General features: G+C 41.4%; 1 protein-coding gene across 1 annotated transcript; it reads left to right on the top strand.

Moving 5' to 3' along the window:
- The first annotated feature begins 143 nt into the window (after window positions 1-143).
- Window positions 144-18,139, top strand: LOC110497831 (sphingosine-1-phosphate phosphatase 1). Its single transcript, XM_021574252.2, has 3 exons — window positions 144-1,438; window positions 4,141-4,230; window positions 13,082-18,139. Exons 1-3 carry the CDS (start codon window positions 572-574, stop codon window positions 13,631-13,633), a joined length of 1,509 nt encoding a protein of 502 aa, XP_021429927.1. The 5' UTR covers window positions 144-571; the 3' UTR covers window positions 13,634-18,139.
- The last annotated feature ends 1,677 nt before the right edge of the window (window positions 18,140-19,816 follow it).

Here is a 19,816-nt window from a genome sequence, read left to right as displayed (position 1 = left end):
CAAGAGTCCTTGGAATTCACAATCTTAGGGACGTCCCTCAGGGACGGTCCCTACCGCATTGAAGTTTACGTTTTAAATGGTTACTGTATGGGTTATGGTTACGTACGCGTTATGGGTAGGGATTCGTGTTAGGGTTTAGAGTAGGGACATCCAAAGGAATCGATAAGCACTAACCTGACTGAATACAAGCACAGTCCCGTTGAAATCGTGAGTGCGTCACCCATGCGTGCGCGTTCGCGAGCACTTCATAGATCTATCATTAACCGGATACTACTTGAGATAGCGGAGGTTCCTGGACGACTAGCTACGAGAAAAATACTCTGTCATCTAAAACGTGTTTGCCGAACATTGTAAAGTATCACCTGATCTTTTAACCGGCCTTGTTGCTTCCTTCGACAGGAAAACGTGATACACGTGTTTATTTTATGGGAATAAGCTATATGGAATGAGTAATAACTCATGATGCACGAGCTGCTGCTTGAAAGCATAGGAAGCTTGATATATGGCTAACGTTAGCTAGCTAGGAACGGTTAATTTATAGTAAATACACAGTGCTCTATATTGAATCAACATGGCACACAATATTATAACGCAAATTGGACAACTCTGTAATTATCTCCAAGACCCGATTCATGTAGCACGGTTTCAGCAGATTTGCGGTGTGAGCGGGACTTTTTCAAGGAACCCAGCAGAGACTAAAGAAGTGGAGCGAGCTCGCTTGCACAACAACAGCATTAGCGATTTCCAGGGTGAAAATGAGAAATGTACTGTCAACGGAGGAGAAGGGGAGAAAACCAAGAGTCTCCGGCAGAGAAAAGTCACCTCTCCGGGGAACAGTTTGAAACAGGAAGGAGTAGCCAATGCTTCTCAGAACGGGTCAGTGGTAACTCCTGCGGGGAAAACGGCCGGGCACATCGGGAGCGGTTGCCGCCTCGCAAGATCCAGTGATTTCGGGGTACGGGACCTCAAAGAAAACGGCTCAAGTGGCGTCAACGGGTCCAGGGTGGAATGCACCTCTGCGACACCTGATGAACGGCTTAGTGAGGACCCCGGTCCTAAGACTACTGTCAAGCCGCTGCGCAAAAATTCCCTGACAGGCGATGTGGGCCAGGAGTTTTTAATCGAGAACAAGTTTTTGTACTACCTGTTCACCTTAGGAACTGAGCTGGGCAACGAGCTGTTTTACATCACCTTCTTCCCGTTCATCATATGGAACGTGGATGCTTATGTAAGCCGGCGTCTGATCGCCATCTGGGTTTGGGTCATGTACCTTGGCCAGAGCACTAAGGATGTCATTCGGTCGTCCAGGCCAGCCTCACCGCCCGTGGTCAAGGTGGAGATGTTCTACAACTCTGAGTACAGTATGCCCTCTACACACGCCATGTCAGGCACGGCCATTCCCTTCTCACTGTTACTGCTGACCTATGGCCGTTGGGAGGTAAAGTTTTGCTGTGTTGTTTTCAGTTAGGAGGAAGTATCAATGCACAGTTTGATCAAATTGCTTGTGTTTTCATGGAACGGGCAGCTATTGAGGAAAACATCAAGTTCCTCTTAGTAACCCCACTGTAAGTGGCGTCATCAACTTGTTACAGTTGTAAGGGTCAAATGTCCTCAAGGCTGCTTCAGCTGACAGTCATGCAAATATGAAGCCCTTGTTCTATGGATGTATTTATTGATGTTACGGTCTCTTGTGAAGTGTAATTTTTTGGGGGGACAAAACATTGAACTTCAATCTCCCCCAAGCAGCCTAGCTAGACTAAGGGTTAATTATACAATTATATCAGAGAGTTCTACAGTGTCTCAGACATGATTCCCTTCAGTGTGCAGTTGCAGAAGATATTGCATTACTCCCACAGTCAGTGCTCATTGTTATAGTCTTTTGTTAGCCCCTGGCCTTATTACTCATTGTCTCATACCAAATCATCATGAAGCATGAAAGAGCCAAAGGAAAGAAAGGAGTGCTTCATGGCTCCACTGTCATTACCTTGACAGTACACTGCCTTCTTCCCCTACGCTGCCTGTAGGCTACATCCCTCCTGTGCATTCCCTGTTTCCTCGTACATTATGCAAATGTTGACATAATCGTCTGTAAGGTCTACATATACACCTGGCCATATGGTCCTTACTCTTATTATTACTCAACGTTTAATTTACCAGGTTATCTGATAGAGAACTCTTACTTACAGCAACGTTGGGAAAAGAGTTGCCGAGTTTGACCTACTCCTTCTGGCAGCCGAGTTCTAAAGAGCTCTGCTGGAGAATCATTTCAGAGGCGACAATGATGCTGTTTGAATCATACCATGAGTGCAGGGGAGGGATTGATGTATATGCACTGCTCACTATATGTTTGCCTGGAGATAAGAGAGGAACCAAGCCTCCTGCAGGTCATCAGATAAGCCATTCACATCTTTTGCCTCAGCACTAGAGTTACGCCACGGGCCCAGCCATTGTGTTGTTTCCGATTTGACTCAAAAATACAGTCCTCTCAACATGATAGGCCTATCATGCTCTTTCATTAGGCTGTTTTTGTATCGTCCTTACAGTTCTCTCTCTGACTTGCTCTGGCATGCCGTAGTCTTCATGCGGAATGCCTGCCTCTGACTTGCCTGAGCAGTTCAAGTATTTGGGATGTGCTGCAGACCCCCTCCCAACACAGTCTTTCCGGCCCTGCACGAGTAATTAGAGCCAGATGTCTCTCTGTATGAAGACACTGGCAGTAAGAGGACAGCCAGAGGGAGAGGCAACCAAGGTCCTCTGTGGGACAGATCTAATACATGGAGAAAAACATTCCCTGGCAATAAGCAGCTACAGGCCTGGTCGGGAGGACAACCATGTTTACAGATGTGACCTTTTATTTTGGCTGTGTTGATATAACACAGAAAGCTGCTGTAGACTTTGCACTGACAATCCAGTCCCGTCTCTGTCAGCATCTCAACTGAGTAATGTAGGGATCCACCACCACCAAGTGATCACAGAGCTACAAGCCCAGCAGAGATCCTTCTCAATAACAAGCGGCCAGTGAACCACAAGCTGCACACAGCATAGTGCTGTACACACACCACCTCCATAAATGTTTGCATGACTTAGCTACAGTATGACCACACACCAGAGCATAAGAGGTCTGTCAGTGGGCTTCCAAACCAAACGAGCATGTTAACATGGATGTGGCCCTGTGGGGCCCGTCAACAGACAGTTCATGTGTTGACAGGGCTGTTTGGACAGTCTTCCACCACAAGGCTTGTGATTTCATCAATCCCCTGCTCTCTGCTCCCACAGACACACTGACCTCAGGACAGTTTAGGAGGGCAGGCAGTAGGGCAGCAGGCTATGTGTGTGGCCTGGCTTTGTGTCTACTACAAACACAAATTAGTTTTTTCTCTCCCTCTTTCGCTCTCTGTTCCCCTAGTGTTTCTCATTCTCTTGTGTGTAAAGCCTTCAGAGAGGCATTGTTCACTGGATGGACTAATTACTTTTCATTTGACACTGAAATCTCCAACCATATGCGTGTTCAGTTCTGCAGAGGAACCAGTAGTGTGCTGTGAATCCAGAATGATGATGTGTGTGTTGCGGCAAGTTTAGGCTCCACTCTGGTTAATTAAGTCATCTTGATTTCCCCTCAAGGTTTCAGTCCCAGATGAGTGGGAGTAAGGACAACCGGGGGAGGTTACATGGATTCTGTGCAAACCTCAGCAGTCCTCGCCCTTTATCTCTCTCTTTTTATGGACCAAGTGCACTCCATCTGATAAGAAAATAACTAAAGTGGCAGGCTGTGTAGAAAAATGCATAATCCTCGTGTGACTGAACGATGTGTGTTTAGCCCCCCTTCTTTTGAGTACTATCCCAAAGGTCTGTCAAATCAATTTCAATGAGCATTGCTGAGAAGTGTATATATGCCTATATATCACGCTTCAAACTCATTCCACAGAGGGCTGAGTGAATGGGTTTTTGTTTCTCCCTTGTACTTACTCACTGATTAGTAAGGAACTCCCCTCACTTGGTTGTCTAGGTTTTAATTCAAAGGGAAAAACAAAAACCATGCGTTTGACACTCCTGCTATAGATCAGGGGTTGACGTATTCTATTGAAGTATAATTTCATCTACTTTCTCCTTCCTCATCCCTCTCTTACTCTCTCTCTACAGTACCCCTTCATGTTTGGGTTCACTCTGGCAATGTGCTGGTGTGTGCTGGTCTGCATAAGCCGCATCTACATGGGTATGCACTCCATCCTGGTAAGTCTACCTTACTTCACATATTTGTGGTGGTACCTGCCATTTACACTAATATCAACCAGGCTGTCAACTAGAGATCGACCGATTTTAATCGGCATGACCGATTTCAAGTTTTCATAACAATCGGTAATCTGCCTTTTGGATGCCGATTACATTGCAATCCACGAGGAAACTGCGCAGCAGGCTGACCACCTGTTACGCGAGTGCAGTGTCAAAAGGACCTTGTGGCTGTAAGTTGCTAGCTAGCATTAAACTTATCTTATTAAAAAACAATCAATCTTAACATAATCACTAGTTAACTACACATGGTTGATGAGATTACTAGGTTAACTAGCTTAACCTGCGTTGCATATAATCAATGCGGTGCCTGTTAATTTATCATTGAATCACAGCCTACTTCAACTTCGCCAAACGGGTGATGATTTCACAAAAGGGCATTCGCGAAAAAAGCACAATCGTTGCACAAATGTACCTAACCACAAACATCAATGCCTTTTTTTAAATCGTTACACAGAAGTATATTTCTTTAAACCTACATATTTAGTTAAAATAAATTCATGTTAGCAGGTGATATTAACTAGGGAGATTGTCACTTCTCTTGCGTTCAGTGCAAGCAGAGTCAGGGTATATGCAACAGTTTGGGCCGCCTGGCTCGTTGCAAACTGTGAACTCATTTGCCAGAATTGTACATAATTTTGACTTAACATTGAAGGTTGTGCAATGTAACAGCAATATTTAGACTTAGGGTTGTGACCCGTTTGATAAAATAGGTAACGGTTCCGTATTTCACTGAAAGAGTAAACGTTTTGTTTTCAAAATTATAGTTTCCGGATTTGACCATATTAATGACCAATGGCTTGTATTTCTGTGTTTATTATATTATGATTAAGTCTATGGTTTGATATTTGATAGAGCAGTCTGACTGAGCGATGGTAGGCAGCAGCATTCTTGTATACATTCATTCAAACAGCACTTTATTGCGTTTGCCAGCAGCTCTTAGCAATGCTTGAAGCACAGCGCTGTTTATGACTTCAAGCCTATCAACTCCCGAGATTAGACTGGCAATACTAAAGTGCCTATGAGAATATCCAATAGTCAATATTTAATATTTAAATCAAATTTAACATGTTTCATTATTTAATTCAGACGAAATACATTTTATTTATGTATTATATTAAGTTACAAGTGTTTATTCAGTATTGTCGTAATTGTCATTATTACAAATATCTATATAAAAAATTGTCAGATTTTAATCGGTATCGGCCTTTTTTGGTCCTCCAATAATCGGTATCGGCGTTGAAAAATCAGAATCGGTCGACCTCTACTGTCAACCACTCAGCTAGTTGATTCAGGACTGTTCACTGCTGGCATGTCTTGAAAGCACTTGAATTTGATACCTAACCTATGTGAAACAGTATCTAAACCGTAATGTCACCTTGTCCTGAGCTTTGTGTCAGGCGCTGGCTCTACTCTAGTGTCTTCTCCCGGTCTGCCTGTAGGTTATAGACACCTCAGTAGAGGCCTGTATTGGACAGTTAAAACACTGCAACAAATGATGATTTCTTTGGGAGGGGAGAGCATAGGGATTCTGCAGTAGATCAAATGATTATAGGCATTTTAGGGAAGATAGGGCTTATTAGATACAAAGCTGGTGGTCTGGTAAGCCGGAAGAGGGGTTCTGACCCCCACATGGCAGGCAACATGTTGGTCTATGGAGGTGGTCTCTCTATACCACATACCCACAAAGGCTGGTGCTGGTGGCCCTCAACTACTTCCAGCTAGAAGTTGGGACAACATGAGAGAGGTTGTTGTTGGTAATTTAACAAATTCTAGGTTACTCCTCTATGATCATAGGGACTATCACCAATCTCCCATAACAGGAACCAGTGAAGAAATAACTAGTCCCAGCACCAGAAAGATACTAAAATAAATGCATTGGATTGAAACAGTGGCTTACTATGGGATGCATTCAGGCACAGTTTATAAACACTACTCCACTCTGTGTCGTCTACCACACAACTCCATGGGCATCCTGGCAGACTTGTTTGCTAGTCTGTCTGCCACTGGGCTTTAGGGAAATGAGAACATTACAGATTTATATTTGCCTTTGTGTAGTGCCTTAAGGTCTACAGTGCAGACCCATCTGTCCTATAAGCGGCAATGCTGTCGTCAGGGTATGAGTATTTATCCTGAAACTTTCTTTGAAGAAGAAAGTAAAGGCCATTTTTAGTATTTTCTCCAACCTTTTTATCCCAAAATGTTTTTTTCTCTTATGTAATAGAACACACAGCTCAGATGTGGCAGGCAGGCAGTAGGCCCATCTGGAGAGTGAGACTAGTAGCGATGAGGCATGCTGTCTGTTCTAATATGGACCTGCCTGTTGGCCTCCATTTCTACATCTAAGCACCAGAGAGACAGAACTGTGCATGTTTGACTCGCTGGCTGTTTGAGTGTGACAGTGTCTGTGTTTTTCAGAACGTGTGCGTTTGTTTCCACAGCTCCAATTAAGTCCCAAGGGGTGATGTTGTTGTCGCTTACTGGTATGATGTCATTGACCTGGTTGGCTGCAATGTTGCGTTTGACTGCCGGTCGCACGGGCAACTGTTGCTTTGGTGATGCCTGTATCATGTCTCAGGGAGTTGACTGATGCAGTGCAGTCAACTAGGCACAGGCAAGGGAGTTAGTAGTTACCCAGCCCAGTAACCCTGTGTAGCCTTTCTCCTCCTTCTCTATAGCTTCACTGACCCCCTCATGTACACTGTTGATCTGTGTCTCTCTGTACAGGACATGAGGGGGCTTGTTTCCAGCTCATATAAGCCTTTAATGGCTGAGCTAACGCTGTTAATGGGGCTAAATGTTGTCTGGGGGACATTATATCAGAAACGGTTTTTCTGGGGTCTGCTGGAGTGTAGAACATCCATTTGTGGTCTCTGACCACTGCCAGGCTTCACTGCTTAATGTGTTCTGTATCAACTTAAAATATTATCTTGCTCAATGAATACGCTTCCCCCTCTTTTCCTACACTGGAATGGTTTGAAATGTAGCTAAAGGAATTACCGTAGATATGCCAGCACTATCTTCTCCACCATCTGAGAAGCTAACAAAGGTTGGTCCTCCAGGCCTGTCTCTCATTAAGCTGGGAATATACGGTCATTGGAACTAATGAGGCTTGATAGCTGATCCTATTAAGTCATTTAGGATCTAAGAGGTAATACAAGAGACCAAGACTTGTCTACTCTCTATCCTCCTCCCAGGCTTTCTGTAATGGTAGGCAATGTAGGAGCTATGTCATAAATGATTTTGTGGGTTGTATGCCACAGTTCATGGTATTTCTCTCTATAGGCTTTATGAGTGCTGGTTTGGCTGGGGTTAGAGAGAGCACTGAGTAGCACTAGATTAATGCTAGTGTAGTGTCAGCACAAGCTACATTTTCAGGGTGTCTGAGTTTAGCCTAGTTGGACCAATGGAGACAACGGTTGGGACAGACTAGTGATAGCATTCACAATGAGAGACTAATTCTTAATGATTAGACAGAAGGTGATAAAACATTACAAGGGCATTGATAGGGATATAAACTCTAGTGACCCCATCTACGGAATATTTCCTGCTACTTTTCTTTTTGTTGACTTCACAGTTAACAGTCAAACTTTGGACCAGAGACTTTTCTCCTAGCCTGGTACTGAGGGATGCCTGGTAAAGCCTTCATTGACATTGACATTGAAGGATATTGTGATTTATTTTTTAAGTCCCTGCATTTGAAATGAAATATTGGAACTTATATGGACAAGTATTGATACTTGTTATTAAGGGTACATAGGTTACTGTGAGAGGCTGTAACAGGTTTTCAGTTTGCCGGGCCAAAAAACTAACAAAAGAAAAGCAGAGAAATAAAACTGTTGCCGGCCAAAATGACCGGGAGAAAAAAAATCCCATTCCAAAATAATGCTTTTTATTCATTAATGGGAATCAATTTCACTGTCATGTTTATCGGACTATAGGTTAATTTGCAATTTGTGGAATTAAATTGGTCTGTGTGTATTTTCGTTAGTCATCCTGTTTCTTATTTATCCAACACAACTATCACACATACAGAGCCTATTTTGAGCTGGAATTCTCCTGCATCTCCTCAACTGGTTGCTGCTGGAGTAAAACATGTGCTTTTATAAGACCATTAATTGCACAACACTTCTAAATGTAAAAGTGTGTTAAAAACAGTTGGTGCACAATTAAAAAGAGCTATTTTTTCCCCTTCTCAACTTGTAATTGAAGTCATCTCCCATTCAAGTGTAGGCAACAGGCTATTAGCACATCACCCACTCCTTTACAATGTAGGCTGGAGGCAGTATACATTTTTAGGCTCCTTAATGGTTTGAAACCTGAATGTTCTATTTCATGTTAGGAGGCATGTCTTACCTCACTTCAAAGTAACCTATAGGCAAAATCCGACAATGGAAACATGGAGTCAATTATTTAATAAAGACTTCATAGGCGGCACTTGAGTTTAAAGTTTGGGGAAACAAACCATGTATCCTACCTATTAGTATGTTCTGCATGCCAGTTATGATTTTCATATGCGCATTTTCGTGGAACAATTTAACTTCATTAATAACGCTTTCGTTTCTCAAAATCATTGTCAACTGGTTACTCTAAAAATCTGAATGAAAATGATAATAACCTAAAAGTAAACTAATGAGAGATCACCAGCATCTGCCATATGGACACATTGATACACGGTAATTAATGATTGGCGGCTAAAGAAATGAGCACATGGAACTCCTAGCCCACAGGCCAATGCAGCAGTAGGCCTATAGCTTCCATTGCTCTTTCACACCGAGGATTGGTGATTATGGAAGAGTAGATTGTTGGAAAGATTTTTCAAAAAGCTTATTAAGATGCATTAGATGTTAAGATGCATTACCATTATCTAAATGTGATTTATAATTCTGGGCACCGTGGGTGGACCCTACTGGGTTTTGCAGCCAATGCATATGGGTCTGGTAAATTTCTCAAATGGCGGAAAATTTAAAATCTTCCCATTCATGTTGTCCGGCGCCACATTTTCCTAACAGAAACCCTGTCAGTAGTGGAATAGAAGCTTGTCTGAAAGTGCTTCTTAGAGCTATTTCACTGTGTGCCCCTGGCCTATCTCGCCTCTGGAGCTCTGAAAGTCCCTTTGATTGTAACATGTGGCCTTGCAGTGATTTTACCACGAGGTCACACAGAGAGGCTGCCAAGTGCCAACACGTGAATGTGGAATGACTTTGACATGGCTGTGGTAGACACGTGTAGGCCAGGGTGGGTTAATGACTGACAGCATGAAGAGCGGGGTAGAGGTAGGATGATCTATGCCCACTGGGCACAGATGACATTTCAACATCTATTTTTGATTTCATTTTGGTTGAGTTGTCAGCTAATGTGAAATCAACAACAAAAATGTCGCCATGTCATTGGATTTAGGTTCGAAAGGGTGTGAAAAGACAAAAAATCCTTACGTTGATGACTTTTTGCAAATCCAATCAGTTTTCCACGTTGAGTCAATATCATCACATACAAATCTTTTGTAGAAATTACGTGGAAACAATGTTGATTCAACCAGTTTTTGCCCAGTGGGTGGAGTGTAAATAGTTAACTGTCCTGAGCCCCGTACTATGAATTGGGTACTGTATGAGGAGTTAGTGAGTTAGCTTTGGTCCCCAGCTAGCACATTTGGTTCCTTGGAAGTTGTGGGAACGTACGTTTTTGATTTCCCATTGGTTCTGGGAAAGAAGCCATACGCTTCCTAACCGGTAAAACTGAAAGTTGTTTAAACGTTCTGAGAATGGAATTGAAAACTTTTATTTTTAGGTTGTAGGGAGGTTCTGAGAATGTTTTACCCTGGTTCCTGAAGTTTTCCTGGTAGGTTTTATTAATGCTCTGAAAACAGAAATGGTTATTTTGAGGTTTTTTAATAACTTCCTTAACTTTTTTGTTTGTTTGTTTATTTGTATTTTTTTAATTTGACCCCTTTTTCTCCCCAATTTCGTGGTATCCAATTGTTTTAGTAGCTACTATCTTGTCTCATCGCTACAACTCCCATACGGGCTCGGGAGAGACACCGTGCACCTGGCAACCTTGATGAGACAACTATATCCCTACCTGTTCATTTTAGTATATTCAAACAGACCACATTTCAAAGGAAAGCACTCATTAAGATCAGGTGAGGTCATTTACTGTGCATGGCCAAAACACCTGAACACACTTAACAAAATGGAGGAGAGAGAGGGTTTTGTTGATGCTGAGAATGGAATGTATGTTTTTAAATGACATTCTTAAAACGTTCTCTGAACATTTAGTAAAGTTTTCTTGTGGAACGTTTTCTTAATGTTCTCAGAACAATTTGAGAACATGACTAAATAAAACCATGAGGAACCTGTAGGAAACGTTATGCGGAAGTACTGAAATTCCCACAGAAGAACATTGTTTCTGAACTGTTTGAGAACATTCCCAATGGCAAACCAGTTCCTAGAACATTACCAACATTGAAATTAATTTGAACTTTTAGGATACGTTCTGTTAAAGTAATGAAATGCCCAGAATCTCATTTTCTTAAATGTGCTGAGAATGTTCCAAAGCCAAGAAATTATCCTGCACTGTTGTATGCAAAATAACCATAGGACAACCACACTCTCACCAAGCTCTAAGAAACTGTCTGGGTCAACTGAGTTCAATTTGGGATTACCGGTCATACAAAAGTTGCTCACCTTTTAGCCAGGTAAATTTCTATGGCAACGAATCCTTCAGAACTTACCTGCTCTGCGGCAGGCTAACTCACTGCTAACTCTACTTACACTGAATGAAATAACTGAGCAAATTAAATCAGATTCCCCTCCCTCTTGCACAGATTGCGTTATCCCCTTCATTTCAGGAAGACAATTAAATCAGACTGAAGCGTACGCACTCCCTCTTTTTTTTCTGGTTCAAATACAGTCAATGAAGTACGTAGACCAGACCCAGCTGCTAATGCTTTGGCGCCTATGGGAGAGCCAACCCATTAAGCAGACCAAAACGGACCTATTTTTTTCCAATGGTAAACTGCTTGAGTGTGACATCTTAATTTATCCACCATCTTTGATTACGTTTTGTGTGTGTTATTTTAATATTACTATTTCTACCACATTACACCTTTAGTAATGACAGGATGCAATCGAAAGTTCACTCACAGTAAAACCTTTGTATGACTTTATAAAGTAATTGTACCGATAAGATTGGGGGGGAAAGGTGGTTGTGCATTGATAAGCACACCAAAGACGGCATTAACGATACGTAATAAATGAATGACGGCACTTCTAATAGCCTATTTCATATCATAGCCTGCTGAATTTGCAAGAACTTTTCTTTCATGTTGATTTCTGAAAAAAAGAAACTGTGACACTAACTTGACCATGGATTGATGGTTTTGCATTGTTTCTATTAATAGCTTGGCCATGTGCGACATGCACGAGCAGGAACAAGCCAGCTTGAGTTGGCAGCAACTGCATGATCAATATCCACCTTCGTAGTATGGATGAAGCCTGAGTTGGAATGTGAAGCAAACTGAAGCTGGCTAACTTTATAGAAGTCTGAGTAGATCTAGCTTCTATCGTAGTTTAACCCTCTGGTTACTGAACTGTAGCTAGATAAGAGGTGTTTCCCCATGGTTCAAGTGAAAATCAAAAGTAGATTATAGCACTGTCTCACATATATGTAGTTGGACCCTGCTGATACGTTCCCCATACTTTCCCAGGAAAATAATCACTGTAGAGAATGAGCTTTAAGGTTTATAGGACATGAGTCACATTAGGCTGTTTGTGTGCATAGTTTTGTTCGGTGGCCTCCATGGAATCGCACACTAAATGATAAAGTGATCTGGAACGTCAACTTCACTAAAACACACACATGAGCACAGGCTATTCTGTTAAACAGAATAGCCTGCTTCATGACCCCTGGCCTGATTGTTTTCAGATTGGTGGGTTGTTCTCCCTAGCCAGTCTTTTTTTCTGCACAACATGTCACACCACCACTTTATGGTCCCATCCACCCCCCTTCAATTAAAATAAAAGGTTTTTATAGATATTTTGTTACATATACATTATTCAAAGACTTCACATATATGGTACTTTTATACACACATGGTAGGAATACAGTTTGATATACACATTCAGTGTAAACATGGGATCTTTAGTGCCCACAGAGTTGGGACACCCGTTTAAGGTCCCACCTGCTTCAATTTTATTGAGGATTGTTAATTAGTACTTCAACATTATTAAAATGAAATTAATGTTGTACAAGTGTATCATATAAAGTGAAGGTCAAGAATATGATATTAATATTAGAATGAAACACTAGTAGGGAAACTAAGAAGGTTGCTCTGTCAAATAGAATTACTCTGTGCTTGGAATGGAAGCTAGCTAGCTCATTTTAGATAAGAATAGGGAAATTTAGCTACTAGAAAGGACAACTTACCCTTTTGCGAAAACTTTTGTATTTTCTTAATGTTATACATTTTAATGACGTTTGCAATTCTTGTTCCTGTATGTATTTATATTGTTATTTTGTCCTCAAACCTGAACTCGAGATATGCCATTTAGAAAATGAGGCATTGCCCACAAACCGGCATCACACTCCCTCCACTGATTGGTCGGATAGGCAGACCTTCTGACTTTGTTGCTGTGACAACCCCATATCTTCCTCTATTGTGTCATTTTCAAATAAAAAAAACTCTGTCATGCATTACTCACATGATTAAAGCATTGTTAAGATTATATGCATTTATTAAGGAGTGCTGTCTGTATAGTGTATACTTTGCTAAGTTGTTCATGTTGTTTTTTTCTAGGATGTCATTGCTGGCTTCCTGTACAGCCTCCTGATCCTGGTGGTATTCCGGCCAGCACTGGACCTGATTGACAACTTCAACCTGACATACCGCTACGCCCCCCTCATCATCATCTCCCTGCACCTGGGCATGGGCCTCTTCTCCTTCACCCTGGACACCTGGAGCACCTCACGGGGCGATACCGCTCAAATCCTGGGCACTGGTGCTGGCGTGGCCCTAGCCTCCCACCTTAACCACTACCTTGGCCTGATGCCCGACCCCCCGCTGGACCAGCTGCCCCTATCCCCCCCGGCTCTCAGTGCCGCCCTGCTGGCCGTAGCCATGCTGAGGATGTGCCTGGGCGTCCTGGTGCTGCTGGCCATCAGGGCCCTCATGAAGGCCATCACCATCCCTCTGGCCTGCCGTATCTCTGGCATCCCCAGTGGAGACGTAAGAAAGGCCCGGCAGCACATGGAGGTGGAGCTGCCCTACAGGTACATTGTGTACAGCATGGTGGGCTTCAGCACCCTCTTCCTGGTGCCCCAGCTCTTCACCTACCTGCAGCTGTCCTGATGAGAGAGCCCTGTGGATCCCCCAGTCCCCTGTCCTCACCCCTGCTCATCTAAAACCAAGCCCATAGGAACATGGGAAATTCACACCTTACATATCCTGTACATCCACCTCCTATACCACTAACCTTTGTCCCTGCCAGTTCTAATGACAGAAACCTCTTATCAGGGAACTCCTATAGACAGATTTGACACGATGTCAGCACTGATTACTAAATCCTATTCGCTTTATCTTACTTCAATTTTTTTTTGTCAATCAGAATTTGACCTCTGTTTTATCTTAATTTCCCATTTTATGGTCTCAATTTGAAAGGAAACACACTAATGATTTTGGGCATCAGAGCAAGTTATGGATCAACTAGACTAATAATTCTCTATTATTAGTCACCCCTTCCCCATCCGTATATACATAGTCTATCCTGAGTATTTATTTAAAGTACTTTCCCTGCTTTTTTGTACTTGGGAGAAAATGAGGATTCAATTCTAATCTGATAATTTCAGTCTGTGTCCTGGTTGTGTTCTCTTATCTATTTTTCTAAAGGGCTCTTTTTATCTATTATTATTGAAGATGATCTGTTGAGGTTTGAATAAATAGATTTTTACTCTGTACTGATGAGAGAAAAGCCATGACTGGGGCTAGGCACATGATGCAGTGGTGTTACTGTGGGATATATAGAGGACAGGACATTAGCCCTATAAGTCAGAGGGTTAAAAGTGGGATTGTTTTGAGCGTCAGGAGGACTTGGCTCAGACACACAGTGAGGAACTTCCTGTTTTATAGGAGGGGATGCACCTGACTGCACGGAATCACTTCCTGCGGGTCTCGTGTTTGGAGGGGCCAAGGGAGAATTAGAGGAGATAACCCCAAGGGTAAATAAGTATAGGAGCTAAGTTCTGCTTAAATGCAGGTTCTGGACGTCTTTCGTTCAGAAACATTACTTGCATTCACAGAGGGATTTCACATGGAAAGCCCCTCAACAGTAACTAAGCTAGACAGATTATCTTCCAGTTGTACTTTAATGAACACTGGCAACTCTTTTCTATCACTGTATGTTTCATCCCCTTGTTTCTTTGACTAGCACAATGAAGATTCTCTCTTCGTCATGTCCCCCCAACCGTACTCCCTCTCTACCTTCCTTTGCATCCTTATTTTGTTCCAAGTCCATAGTGACTGGACTAGATCCACAGGCACTGAAGAGTGTAAAGTTACTCTTACCTCAGTGTTCTTACTATACCTCTTTCCAGAAGTGACCAAGACGTTCACTGCTTTAATGAGGTACATAATATAGTATAGGTATACTATCATAGTATTGTTATTTTGTCCGGCTAATTGATTTGTTTTTGATTGTTTTTAACAAAAGAATAGTGCTGACCGGAAGAATGCCAGCAGTTTCCCACTAGCAGAGAAAAGACTGAAAGGATTGGAGCCCGTTGCTGTGCTGATCACACTGATATAGATATACTGTAGATACATCTATTATTGGAAAAACAATATTGTTCCTGGACCAACTGTCATAACAGAACTGTATCTTGGCCCACAGGGGAAGAGGCTTGATAAGAAAGCTATACTGTACATCCTAGTGTGGTTATGGAATACATATGATATATAGATGTCTATAGTACTGTCCTAATAGAAACCCAGCTAGCACATTTTGTTCCTTGTAAGTGGTGGGAACGTATGTTTTTGGGAACGAAGCTATGTGTTTCCTGACTGTTAAAACGGAAGTTAAAAAAACAAAAACATTCTGAGAACAGAAGTGAAAGTTTTGCCTGTTCTGGGAACTTTTATTTTTAGGTTGCATGGAGGTTCTGAAAACATTTGACTCTGGTTCCTTAAGTTTTCCCGGGAGGTTTTATTAACGCTCTGAGAACAGAAATTATATGCTATTTAGAGTTTTTTTTTTTTATAACTTCCTTAACAATGCTAGCTTGTAGTGGGTAAACTTTTTTTTTTTACTCCAAGCATGGATAGGACACATGGAAAGGAATATCTTGAAGCATTAATCATGCAAAATAACTTTTTATTTTGACCACATTAGTGAGATTCAAACCTATAAAATTCTGATCTCTATCCATGGACTTAGTCCACTGCGCCACCAGGATGGAGCTAGTATGCCTTTTTCTTTTGTATATAAAGCTGTTAATTTTAGTCTATTCAAACAGACCCCATTTCAAAGGAAACAAGCATTAAGATCAGGTGTGGCCAATTAGTGGGTGCGACCAACACACCTGAACAATTAACAAGGTGGAGGATAGAGACAGTTTTGTTGATGCTGAAAACGTAATGTATGTTTTTTTTAATAACATTCTTAGAACGTTCTCTGAATGTTTTCTTGTGGTTTTTATGTAAAGTTTTCTTAACGTTCTCGGAACAATTTGAGAACGTGACTTTAAATAGAACCATGAGGAAACTTGTAGAAAAGGTAATGCTGAAATTCCCCCTGAAGAACGTTGTTTCTTAATGTTCTCTGAACTATTTCAGAACATTCCCAATGTCAAACCAGTTGGGGAACATTTCTAGAACATTATAAACATTCAAATTAAATGTAACCATGTTTGAACTCTTAGTTCTGTAAAAGTAATGAAGTACCAAGAGAATTACTTTTTTTGTCAACTTATTTAAATGTGATGTGAATGTTCCTAAGCCAAGCAACTATGAAGCACCATTCTCAGAAAGTTGTGGGAAGGTTGTATGCAAAATAACCATAGGACAACCACGCTCTCACCAAACTCTAAGAAACGTATGGGTTCTCAGAATTTTATGAGCTAGCTGGGAATGCACTGTTTCCACAATGCACTGTTGTTGTTGCCCTGTCCATTTGCTGGTCTGTCTGTCTTTTACTGGCCACTGTTGACCGGAAGCGCTCAGGAGACAGCTGTGTTGTGGCCTTGTCTTACGTGTGAGAGTTTGTGTTTTATTTGTGCTTGTCTCCTTCCATTTCAGTGAGAAGGAAGGTCATTTTTGTGGTTATTGTGAACAGACAGTACAGGGCTCTGATATGATAATAAACTTGGACTAAAATAGAGCACATTCTGATCCTCTAATAAACAGTGTGGTTGGACCTAGACAGTCAGTTAATTTAGCACTACCGTTTTATCTTGGCCAGGAAGCCTCCCTGCAGATTGAGGAACGATAAGTTCATTAGATCGATGCAGATAACTCAAGTTTCAAGTGTTATTAGTTGTATGTGCGGGATACGCATGGTATTCGTCGTCTAACAAAATGCTTACTTGCATGTGTGTTCCTTCTCGACCAATGCAATAACAATAAGAAAAGATAAGATTACAAACATAAAGTTAACAGCAGTAGAGTATGTATATTTTTTTAGCATAAGTATCCTATAGGAAGGCATCATTTATAGTCCAATATTTACGTGTGTATTGGGGGGGGGCATCTTCCTGATGCTGATTACAGTAGTTATTTCTATACTGAAAGCCTCCGAATTCTGAAGTGAATCTTAATAATCAGAAACTATTTTAAATAAATGTAAGAAATGATATGGTTAATTGTTGGGTTGTGTTATCTATGTCTTATTTCAAAGCATTTAGTTTCAACATGAAGATGTGACGTTTTCCAAGATATTCCTAATGACTTTCCATTCAAATGGTGATGTGATCACCGTTTCTTTTAAACTTTTCTACCAGATGAAAAGGGTTCAGTAATGTAGCTGTACTGTGGCTTAAGTAGAACTCTGTTCTTACTACCCTAGTGCCTTTACTGTGTTTCAGGAAGGAGTTGTAACCTTTCATGTTTTTTGTAGCCATTGAATTGGAGAGTGGTGAGAGACATGTAAAAGTGTTGTTGGGTTCAACCTATTTCAATTCCATTTTAATTATATTAAAAACTCTGCGTTTGCCTTTGCACTTGTAACTGCAGATTTAGGTTGATTGTCATTAATACTTTAGTACTTTGTTCAAACGGCAGATGTTTGAAACAGTTATCCATGTTTTTCACTGTTACTTGTTTCCCGTTTGCTTCTCATTTTAATTTGAAGCATTTGGTCCTTAGTTCTTAATGTGTCAAACTGCATTCTATGAGATATTTGCATGAACAAATCTTACAGATGCGGTATTTGTGATGATTTTTGACATGGCTACAACAAATGTCCATGTCAAATTGCTTGTTTTACAGAATCATCTTTTTATAGACCAAATAAATATTTATATTGAACTGTATTTAATATTAGAAATGTTTGTGAAACTGAGATTTCTTTGTATGTGTCCACCTGAAAATCTCTTGATTCAGTTATTTGTTTGATCAAATGTTATTTGAAATGACCATTTTTATGCAGTTTTGACATGGTAGGTAAATTCTTTACAACCTAAAAAAAATGTATGTCCATTTTAATGGTTGGGTTCAATCTATGATGAGGATGTTCATTCTATGAGGCTCTGATCTGTATGAGTGAATTAATCAAAATAATCTAGTGAGCTAATTAAAACAATCAAATTGACTGTCCACTCCAGTCCATTTTTAACAATTTCAATAAAGAGATGTAATTTTTGGTCACTTAGTGTCTGTGGTTTCACTTTGAAATGGCTCTAGTTTTTACCATGTTGAAGGGACTTTCTTTTGTGTCCTTTCTCTGCATTACCTCAGCCCTGTTGGTTCTGTAGATTTATGTAGACGTGGTGAGGTGTGTTTTTCTAAGCACTGAAGACATTCAGCAAAGTTTCCAATCTGTGCTGCCAAGGTTGTCAGGAACAGTGAAAACATGCAACCACTGGTCCAAGATAAAATATATTTTCCTCTGCAGTGAGGCATGTTGATGCAAGCGAAGCATGTGGGAGTTGGTCAACCTTGCTCAATGTTTTGGAACACTTGCTGTACCTTGCCTGCAGTGCTTACACACTCAAACTGCACTAGCAGCCAGCTAGGCCACCTGCTACTAGCCAGCCTCACAGCAGTCCACAGTTCACCAGCAGTATGCAATCACGCAACCAAGGGAGGGAGGGCAGGGGTCACAAAACAGATTGACAGTAGGATAGCACCTAGGTTATATCATTTGTCCCCCACATTGGGAAACACTCATCTGATATCCAGAACTGCACATTACTTAGACTTGTAGTGAGGGGAGGATGGCTCATAATGAATGGAATGGTATCAAACACATGGACAATCAGGTGTTTAATGTGTTTGAGACCAATCCATTAATTCTCTTCCAACCATTACTATAAAGTGACACCAGCCACCTCTGTTTGTATTTCACCAGGCAGCTAGAGGAATGACACTAAAAGTGCCTCACAATGGCCTTTTTTCTTATTTGGTTTGCTCAACTGCTGCATCCTCTCCTCTGCCTCCCTCACCTATCGAAACTCTTCCGGAAAGGACTCTGGTAGGATACACCTGACTTTCCTCAATGAAAGGTGCCTACTCACAAATGGACACTCTCCTCGACCGCTTATCTGTTTCCGAGTCACAGAGGAGAGAGGACGAAGGATGTACATTTGTCTAAAAAAAGGAAAAAGACAATAACAGCCATGTCACTATCCACAGCCTCCTCTTTCTACGATCTGGGCATCCCATACAATAATGTTGTCTCTCTGTCTCTGGGAGAGATGAGGGCTCTCAAAGAACAACCATGCAGATAAAAGGCTCTCTCATTTTCTCTCCCACACACAAACATTAACTTACTCACCAAATGACTTCTTACAATTGTGTTGTGTGCGTGTGTGTTTATGTGTGCCTGTATGACTCACTGTATGACTCTCACACTTGCTTGTCCCTTAAAGATTCGTAGGGCACTCCACCCATGTGGCAGCTCTTAATTCATTCAGCCATCAATTTTTCCTGTCTAGATTTTTGTAACATTTTATTGGTACATTTGTTGGGGGGGGGGGGGGGTCTGTGAACAGTTTAAAAGTATTGTTAAATGTATATAAACGTGTACAAAGAAGATGTATATAATCAAATTGAAATAGTAATCATTGTATTCGTTGGTTGAGTTTATTGCATCAAAACTGGTGAACACCAGGGGCTACCAGATTGCAGGGGTCTACTCCCACCTGGTGGCCAAGTCCATGAAGATCACACCTAAGCCTGTCACTAGATCGCCACACCAGAAATGTCAGTGGGAGAAGATGGAGCGAGATGGATTTTGGCTGACATTCTGCAACTATTCTCATTGATAAAACATTTGATCTCCATACAGTTTTCTGTTTCCGAAACTAGAATCTGTAACAAACC

The sequence above is a fragment of the Oncorhynchus mykiss genome, chromosome 19, assembly GCF_013265735.2.
Source record: "Oncorhynchus mykiss isolate Arlee chromosome 19, USDA_OmykA_1.1, whole genome shotgun sequence".
NCBI lineage: Eukaryota > Metazoa > Chordata > Actinopteri > Salmoniformes > Salmonidae > Oncorhynchus > Oncorhynchus mykiss.
Note: the sequence above shows the minus strand (reverse complement) of the source record. Positions and strands in the feature narration are given on the sequence as shown.